This window comes from Wolffia australiana, chromosome 14, assembly GCF_029677425.1.
Source record: "Wolffia australiana isolate 7733 chromosome 14, ASM2967742v1".
Taxonomy (NCBI): Eukaryota; Viridiplantae; Streptophyta; class Magnoliopsida; order Alismatales; family Araceae; genus Wolffia; species Wolffia australiana.
The window spans coordinates 4,561,195-4,570,262 of NC_135848.1; the positions used below are offsets into that span (position 1 = coordinate 4,561,195).

General features: G+C 38.8%; 1 protein-coding gene across 1 annotated transcript; it reads left to right on the forward strand.

The window, feature by feature from the left end:
* Positions 1-551: 551 nt before the first annotated feature.
* On the forward strand, positions 552-3,535 carry LOC144712056 (Seed maturation protein). The gene is made up of 4 exons (XM_078586233.1): positions 552-680; positions 1,478-1,702; positions 2,658-2,864; positions 3,473-3,535. The coding sequence occupies exons 1-4, from the start codon at positions 552-554 to the stop codon at positions 3,533-3,535; spliced, it is 624 nt and encodes a 207-aa protein (XP_078442359.1).
* The last annotated feature ends 5,533 nt before the right edge of the window (positions 3,536-9,068 follow it).

Sequence of the window (9,068 nt, forward strand, 5' to 3'; positions counted from 1 at the left end):
AGTTATTGCCAAGTCATCTCTCTCTATAACTCGAAGTATCATCTCTTTCTCTATCTCTCCGTTTGTGTATACTGCCATTCTTCTGTCTTTAACTTGGAGCTATTACTCTTTCTCTCTCTTGGAGCAGGGAATTCCCTTCTCTCTCTCTTTCTACTCTTTCTCTCCTTCTACCTCTATCTATCTATCTCTCTCTCCACGTCTCTCTATCTTCTTCCTTCCTAGCTCTATCTTCTCGCCTTCTATTTCTCTTTGTGCATGCTGCCACGATATCTGAATTTCATGTATACCCTTTAATACACCCGAACGTTGAGAGAGAGATTATGTTGACAGATTTCACTTACGTGTCTATCAGCGGGAGTCGCTCTAGCCCATATTATTTTGCATGGTGCCACGATAGCTGACGTTCCTTTATAAACTTCAATACGTAAAGAGAGAGAGTGTGTGTGTGATTATCCGTCCTCTATTATTCAACAACCATAGCTGACGTTCCTGTATACTCTTTCACACCCACACATACGTAGAGAGAGAGAGATAGAGAGAGAGATAGAGACATGGACGACGATAATCACAAAGGCATTGTTGATCTTAGCGTGGTGGGGCGTTTACTGTCAGAAAATATCCGTGTCGTCAACAACGAGCCTCTCGGCGGCCGCTCTGTTGTGGCGTTGATCCAAGACATGGTGAGAAAACAGCTCCTTCCGTCCCCATTGAAGGACGGATGATGAACGGAAACAAACGGAACGGGAGACAATCTGTCATCTGTTCGCCAAGGCTCCCGTTCCAGACCCGTTCCAAGTCGTCATCCAACGTTCAATTAGGGTTTGGCACTCTTCAACCGTCAGGTCAACGTCATCTAACCATTTGGGATAACTATCGTTGGTGCTTGCGTCAACGTCATCGTCCTACGTTGACGATGATAGATTGTTGAATAATGAGGTTGACTTTTGTACGTACTAACTCATGGTAAATGACAAACGTCATCGTCATCCGTACCGAACCCTACTCCATTAGTCCGTTAGGGTCTGGCACTCGTCAACCATCAGGTCAACAGCTCCTAACTTCCTTGGGTAATGAACGTTGCCATTCACAAACGCCGTCATCGTCTTACGTTGACGATGATAGATCATTGAAGTCACATTGACTTTTGTATCTACTAACTCATGGTAAATGACAAACGTCATCGTCATCCATACCCAACCCTACTCCATTAGTCCATTAGGGTTTTGCACTCGTCAACCGTCAGGTCAACGTCTCCTAACTACCTTGGGTAATGAACGTTGCCATTAACAAACGCGTCAACATCATCGTCCTATGTTGACGATGCTAGATCATTGAATAATGACGTTCACCTTTATCTGTACTAAATAATGGTAAATGAGGAACTTCATCGTCATCCATGCCAAACCCTACTCCATTCCGTCATCCCTCATCTGTCATCCGTCCTGAAGCCTTCTAGCTCGTCTGTCCCCGAGTGCAGGTCCTTGGCTATGGAAGTGTGACTGTTGGAGAAGCACTAGAGGCAGCTGCACAGGTGGCTGGGAAAAAACTCGTTGACTTTGCAGACGCCGCAGCCATTCAGTCCGCCATGGGATCAGCCTCTCCGAGGCCCGGAGACGTCGCGTCCCGGGCTCAAGCGGCGGCTCGGGTTAACTCTCGGCTGCCCCCTTTCGCCGAAGGGATCACACTACAAAGCGTCCTTCTGGTGATATATTGACTTCTCAGATGAGGTTCCTCTTTCTTGGTCTCAGCACACATCGTGTGTCAAAGTCAAAGTCAACATCATTGTCCTTGGTTGACAATCACTATGTCGTTGACCAAGTTTGGACGACACATGTTGACTATGACATTGACCTTTTTGGATGAAAAACGTTGACTCATTCTGGATCAAAAATGTTGACTGTGACATTGATTATTTGTTGTCCACAGTCACCCTATGATAAATCTTGATTGAAAAATCAACCACCTAATCAACAGTACATCAAGGACATGATACACATTGATGTTGATGATGATCTACATTGTTCAGGATACGATGACAATGTGTTGACCAAATTGAATGATGGATGTGGACATCGACTGTTCATCGTTGACGGTTCGCATCAACCATTTGTTGTCATTAACCATCATTTTCACTAAATTTTTTAAGGAAAATGGACAATGACTTCAAAGTTATATATCCGTATTGACGATGATTATGCTCTTGACCAATTCTGAATGGTGAATATTCATCTTTTACGATTGATACCATCCACTACTGTGTAAACACTTCATTGACGATGACAAATCCGTTAACTTTTTTATGACAATAATGATGGTGACGGATCATCATTGACTTTTGTAATAATTCTCAACAGTCATATTTACAAAAAAATTGCTTTTAAATCAACAACTCCATAAACTTCATTGACCCCTGATGATGATGCCATTTCTAATTTTGTATGACGATGACGAGTAAGATGCCATTGCTGATGATGCCATTGCTATTTCGTATTATGATGATGATGATGCCACTTCTAATTTTTTATGACGATGTCAACGAAATTTTGCAGTGAAACTGGTGTTGATGGATCATTATTGACTGTTGACCTCAACCTTCATTTTCAATAAGCTTTGGTTGATGAATGACATAACTGTATCAACGTATGATAATAATGCAGGGGGTGCAGAATGAGAGGATAATGGCAGAGAGACAGGTGACTGCGTGGGATGCAAAGAAGGTGGCAAAGGCAGAGGCGAAGAACAAAGCCAACAAAACAACGTGTCTGATGGTTGTGGCCTCTTGCATGGCTGCTGCAGCGAGGTTGAATGGCTGTGCTGCTGGTTCACCAGTCTGGTGGGCTAGACCCAAGGGAAAGACAAGACGGGTAACTTGGAAAAAGGTCCAAAAACCAACATAGGAAAGTTTGATTTTGAAACTAAATCAACAATGGTGATTTTGGAAGATGGGTTGGAGAGAACTTTTCACCAGCCAATGTGCGCCTTTTTTGAACCTTCTCCAATTTCTGAAATCAAAGTTTGGTTGTCCTCTGTAGATAATAATTACTCACGAAAGTTAATACCCACGATAACAAATCTATAAGATGATGGGGATTATTAAGTAATTAATACAAGGAGCATACCATGTCGTACAAGTGTATTTTTCATTGTAAAAAATGACATGTTCATGGTTTGTATATTTTATACTGTAGAATTGAGGATCCGCTATATTCCCCTAAAGGTGGCTGAAGTTTATAGTTGCATCATCACCTTCGAGAGAGTAATTTCCTTCCAGTGGAGAGAGAAAAATAAAGAGTGAAGGAAAAAGAGGAAACAAGAGGGAGATACTCCTATTTTCCATGACATCTATTAAGGAAATCTCTAAAGTATCATCAAAATAAGAATAAATAAAACCATTAAATAGGCAAGAAGAAAGTGCCTAAGCAGCCTGCTATCCTAAAAGATTCGAACGCTCTAATAATCTCTACATTGGCAGATGGGAAAGCCCAGTCAAACATTACTTCACTATCTTATAGGCACTCTAATGCAGGATGACTAGCAAAGATGCAGATGGATTGAACAAATGCAACCTAGGGATGGATAAAACACGCCTGAACATAATTGATTTGAATATGTAAATACAGATAAAAGTTATGTTGCATATATGTTTCCTCAGTCGAGAGGGGAAAAATCTCCAAATCTAAAATTCCAAATGACTGATCATGTAAAGACTGAAACCTATTCCACTAAGTTATTTTATTAAATCTGATGGATGTGAAAACACTCTAGGGAAAACACTATAGGGAGTACTATGGATCACCAAAGAGGAAAGACTGGTCCTGTGAAGATAATGCAGTGTGGTAGGGCATTGTGGAGAGTAAGGAAAGCATTTAATGACAGGGGTGGGGTTGATGTGCTCTTTGACAGGGTTGGACATGTATTTTGTATTTTATTGTAAATTTAATTGCCAAATTCAAACAAAATTTATAATTAAAGAAACTCACTCAAGTATGAGTAATGGGAGTTAGGTCATCTCTACATGGACTGGCCTTTTAAGATATATCTATTGTTGAGTTAGTGTTAAGGAAAATAAAATGGTAATATGAGTAATAAGAGAAAATAGTTATATTGTAAAATAATATAATTGATAAAAGGATAATAGAAAGATAGTGAAAAGGTGGAATATAACTGGTAAGAGCTAGAAAGAAATAAGGAAAGGTAGAGGTAAGGTATTTATAATATTATATTATTCATATGATTATTAGGATAAATATTTTTATAGAAATTAGAGATGGTGAATAAGTGTTAAATTTAAAAGTGTTTTTTAATATTATAGTAAATGAAGAGCGTAAGAAATATAGTGGAACAATTATTTTTAGATTTTTAATATAAGGCAAGAAGATTCCTTGTATAAGATGTTTTTAGTGCTATGGTTTATTTCCATTGATATTTAGATTACATTTAAAATATATTAGGTGGATATAATAAGTACAGGACTATAGAGATTACGGAGATAGGAACTAGGTGTATTTATTTTAAGGGGAAGATAAGAAAGATAATGGAGACAAATAGAAAGAATAATTAGGATAGAAAGGGAAAATATATTATATAATGATATGTAGATTAGTGAAATAAGAAATACGTGAATATGATAAGAGTTTAAGATTAAGAGCTGTAGGTGGAGAATTATTTTGACTTTTAGAAGAGTTTCAAAATTAGACAATGACAGAGAGCAAGACGATTATAGATGTATAAATATTAATATATAAATAGAGAATGTATTATAGTAAGATAGTAAAAATTACAATGTTTATATATTTAATAAATATTTGTTATAAGACGAATTCAAGAGAAAATCTGATAAAATCGTCAGTGCCCAGTAGGTGTGCATGAAAATGACTCAAAGAAGCCTAACTATGAAGAAATATTCAAACTTTGGTTTCAGTTTAGATGTAGATCACATCCGAGACACAAAATAAGGAATGAGTACTCAATTTCTACCAAAGAAAATCAGAATATCACCATAAGTGTCCTTATTTGGGCAGTTGAGGATGGGGGCATTGTTCAATGCCCCTGACTTTGCTGTGTCTCAGCTAAACTCCTATGTGCCAGAGCACTTCTGGTACGCTCTAGAGAAACTAAGGCAACATCCTAGGAATTTGAAATAGTGGGAGAGGTGTCACTCCTTTTCTTGACTTGTGCCTCTACTGAAAGGGTCTCTTTCTGCAGCGTTGGATGTTCATTGGAGGATACATAAAGTTGGGCTGAAAACCCTTTTTTAAAGCCAAGGAGAGATCTCCCATGGCCATACATCTCATGACCCAGCCTTGGGTGGTCCTCTGAGGGCCGCTGGATGGCTTGTAGTCTTGTTTTTTTGCCATAGTCCATTTCCCAACTAGGGGCAGAGATGGATGAATCTGCCCCGAGCTATCCAATCTCCTTCAAAGATAATAAAAGAGTGAAATTTTATTATATTTTATTTAATAAGATTTTCACTCTTGTATCATTTAAATATTCAGTAAAAGCAAAAAACATACAAAAATGATTAATATTTTTATACTCATTTTAATATCAAATAATATATATGAAATTTCTGAAATATATATTTATAATTTCTAGTCTTTTGCTATTATAATTGAATTCCAAAAGTTTTAAAATATATTTCATGTTTTTAATATGAAATAGAATTATAGTAATACTAGTGGGGTCTGCTCGCAATGCTCGCTTTAGATAATTTTTTGTGACTTTGTGCAGGGTGTAGTGCGAATTTCGTGCCTTTGTGCAGGGCGCAGAAGGCTGGGGGAGGAGGGCGGGGCGCTGGCAGGGAGGGGGATCTCTCACTCTCTCTCTCTTCTCTCTCACTCTCTTGTCAGCCAATCAATACCGCACCTCACACCGCACACGGGTTTGTGTGGTGCAGTTATGTGCACACACTGCAGCCCCGCCCCTCCTCGGGCAACCCGTGCCCCCTCCCAGCCGCTGGCCCAGCCCTCCCTTGACTGCCTGTGTGATAAGCCGAAAATAGGGGTAAAAATTATGAATTTTTAGCCCATGTCGTTGTGAATTTTGGCTTAAGCAATAAAATTTATAAAAAAAAATCATCAAAGTATTTGAACTTTGATGCATTTTGAATGAAATTGGTTAAGTTGTTTGTTTCTTCTTCTAGATTCTAATCTGAACTTCTAAATCGCTTGGCTTGAGCGGCATGTACAAGCCCTGATTAGGATTGAGAGGAGAAATTGAGGGATTCATCCAGGCATTCAGTTGCATTACCAAAGAAAAACTCTAAAAAATTTTAGTTTTAATTCTTAGGAGATTGAATTACCCATTTCAGTTCTGAATTACCAAAGTTGCAAAAACAAACCAAACTCAATTTAAAAATTCCCTTTTAACCTCTCTAATTGACCTCTTGGATCCTTTCACTAGGATCAAAGAAGCCAACTTAGAGTCCATAATTCTTCTACTCATCTCACCTCTTCTACCCCCCTTTCTAAATTCTCATCAAAGTTTAACCTCTCTAATTGACCTCTACTTAAGGTGTATAGTGATTAGTACGAGTGTCGTCCAAGGGAAGCGAGTAAGAAATTAACTTTGATGATCTTTTTGGTGTTTAATCCTAATTAGAGTGAATTTAATCTTCAATGAGGATCAAGTCACCCTAATTAGATGAGAATTTAGAAAGGGGGGTAGAAGAGGTGAGATGAGTAGAAGAATTATGGACTCTAAGTTGGCTTCTTTGATCCTAGTGAAAGGATCCAAGAGGTCAATTAGAGAGGTTAAAAGGGAATTTTTAAATTGAGTTTGGTTTGTTTTTGCAACTTTGGTAATTCAGAACTGAAATGGGTAATTCAATCTCCTAAGAATTAAAACTAAAATTTTTTAGAGTTTTTCTTTGGTAATGCAACTGAATGCCTGGATGAATCCCTCAATTTCTCCTCTCAATCCTAATCAGGGCTTGTACATGCCGCTCAAGCCAAGCGATTTAGAAGTTCAGATTAGAATCTAGAAGAAGAAACAAACAACTTAACCAATTTCATTCAAAATGCATCAAAGTTCAAATACAATGAAGGGAAAAAGTACCAAAAGGGTTGATCCAGGCTGGGGTCCTCTCTGTCTTGCAGCTGTGATAGAGAACCATCAAGAATGACCCCCTCCTCTCGAAATTCGGCTTTTATACCTAGGTAAAATGTAATAAATTACCATTCTACCCCTAAGGAGTGATTAATCTATATCTATCAATACAAGCTTGATCTTGATGATCCAACAATACAGATAGAAAGAGGGGGCCAAGACGAACAAATCCATTAAAAAATCATCTCAATCGGACTTCTGGATCAAACGTTATTAATAAATGAAGTTAAACCAATGTTAACCATTGTATTAATTCATTTATTAATCAATTTTTTTTTCTGAACCGCAGGCTGAGGTGCCGCCTTCCTATTGGGTGTGCCGATTCAACTCCCTTGGGCGGATGCTCTCTCGTCACGCCACGTACCCCTCGTGAAAACAAAGAAAACAAAAGGAAAATTCAAAAAGCGGAATTTGTATACATACCGATACGCACCTTTGCGTGCGTCTGGGCGCTAGAGCTCCCATTGATAATGCGTCACGTCACTGCCCGTGCGTGCACGTCGCATGCGCCGCACGGGCGGTGAACTTACCTCCCGCAGCCTCTCTCTCTTCACGCCCCATCCGATCATCATCTGACGGCCACGAGAGTGCCACGTCGACACGAAAAGAGACTCCTTGCTTTTTTTTTCAATGAAACCCTTTATAAAATTAAAATTTGCATGTGGACGCCGCCCTCAAAATATTCGTGTATATGCCCTTCCCGCATTCTCTCTCCTCCGTTTTTTTTCTAAACATTAAAACATAATTGCAATAAAACCCTATAGAATTTTAAATTGGATCTTTACGCCTGCCGTGGTGATCGAGAGCTGTTTTCAGGGTCTTTTGCAACGAAAGTTCGCAAAAAGGCCCTTGAAAGTTCAAAAATAATAAAAATACTTCTTTTTCTATTATAAAAATACCTTTTTTTCTTGAAATAAATACATTTCCTCTTCGAATAAATCTCAGAAAAATCCTAAAAATTAGTAAGAAAATTCTAAAAAATTCTAGAAAATTCACTGATTCATTCCCATGCTGATAAATGTCGAAATAAAATATTAAATATGTCATTTTCATTCAAAAAATAATTATTTCGAGCTTCAATAAATCCTTTAAAATTCATATAATTAACAGAAAATTAGGGAAAAATCAGAAATTACTTGAAAACATTATTTTCATGTAAATATGTGATAACAGCCCAATTTTAAGCTCTTTAAATGCATAAAATCATGCTAATAACATGAAATAACGACAGAAATTAGGGTGTTATCACCGTGCCCCCTCCCAACTGCCGCCCTGCCCCTCTCCCGGCTGCCCACGGGAGGGGGCACGGGAGGGGGGGGGGAGGAGGGCGGAGCGGCGGGAGGGAGGGGGCTCGGGGGGTCGGGGGGGGGGGGGGCGGGCGGCGGGGAAGGGGGGTGGCGGTGGCACGGAGGGGGTGCGGGCAGCAGGGAGGGGTTGCGGGAGCCCGGGGGAGGAGGGTGGCACGGCGGCGGGGAGGGGTCGCGGGAGGACAGGAGGAGGGCGGGGTGGCGGCGGGGAGGGGACTCTCTCACTCTCTCTCTTCTCTCTCACTCTTTTGACAGCCAATCAGAGGCCAGAAGTGCACATGTATTCCTATTATAGTAGTATAGATTTAGATAAAAAATTTCGCCTTTCTAATGAATATACATTTCTGAAAAGTATAAAATTTTTAAAAATTCATAAATTTTGTAAAATATATATTTTTATTATAATTTTTATTTTATTTTATTTATAAGCACAGAAAAAAATTGAGAACAAATTCTGCCTTATTTGGTATTCATCCATTACTTACCCAATAATAATTCTGGAGTATTAAGTAGAAAATTCATATTTCATATAAAATGGATAGCACCCCAAAATTTGACTTCATCTTGGGATTAAAAATTGGTTAAATTAAACTAAGTTTCATAAAATCACTGGAGTAAGTAAAAAATGTTTCTGAATGGGACATTAAATTAAAA

Bases quoted from the DNA above. Each gene is read 5' to 3' on its own strand.
- LOC144712056 (XM_078586233.1), top strand. From the start codon at position 552: ATGGACGACGATAATCACAAAGGCATTGTTGATCTTAGCGTGGTGGGG. The intron at 1,703-2,657 runs GTGATATATTGA...ATAATAATGCAG, and splicing joins CACTACAAAGCGTCCTTCTG to GGGGTGCAGAATGAGAGGAT. The intron at 2,865-3,472 runs GTAACTTGGAAA...CTACATTGGCAG, and splicing joins CCAAGGGAAAGACAAGACGG to ATGGGAAAGCCCAGTCAAAC.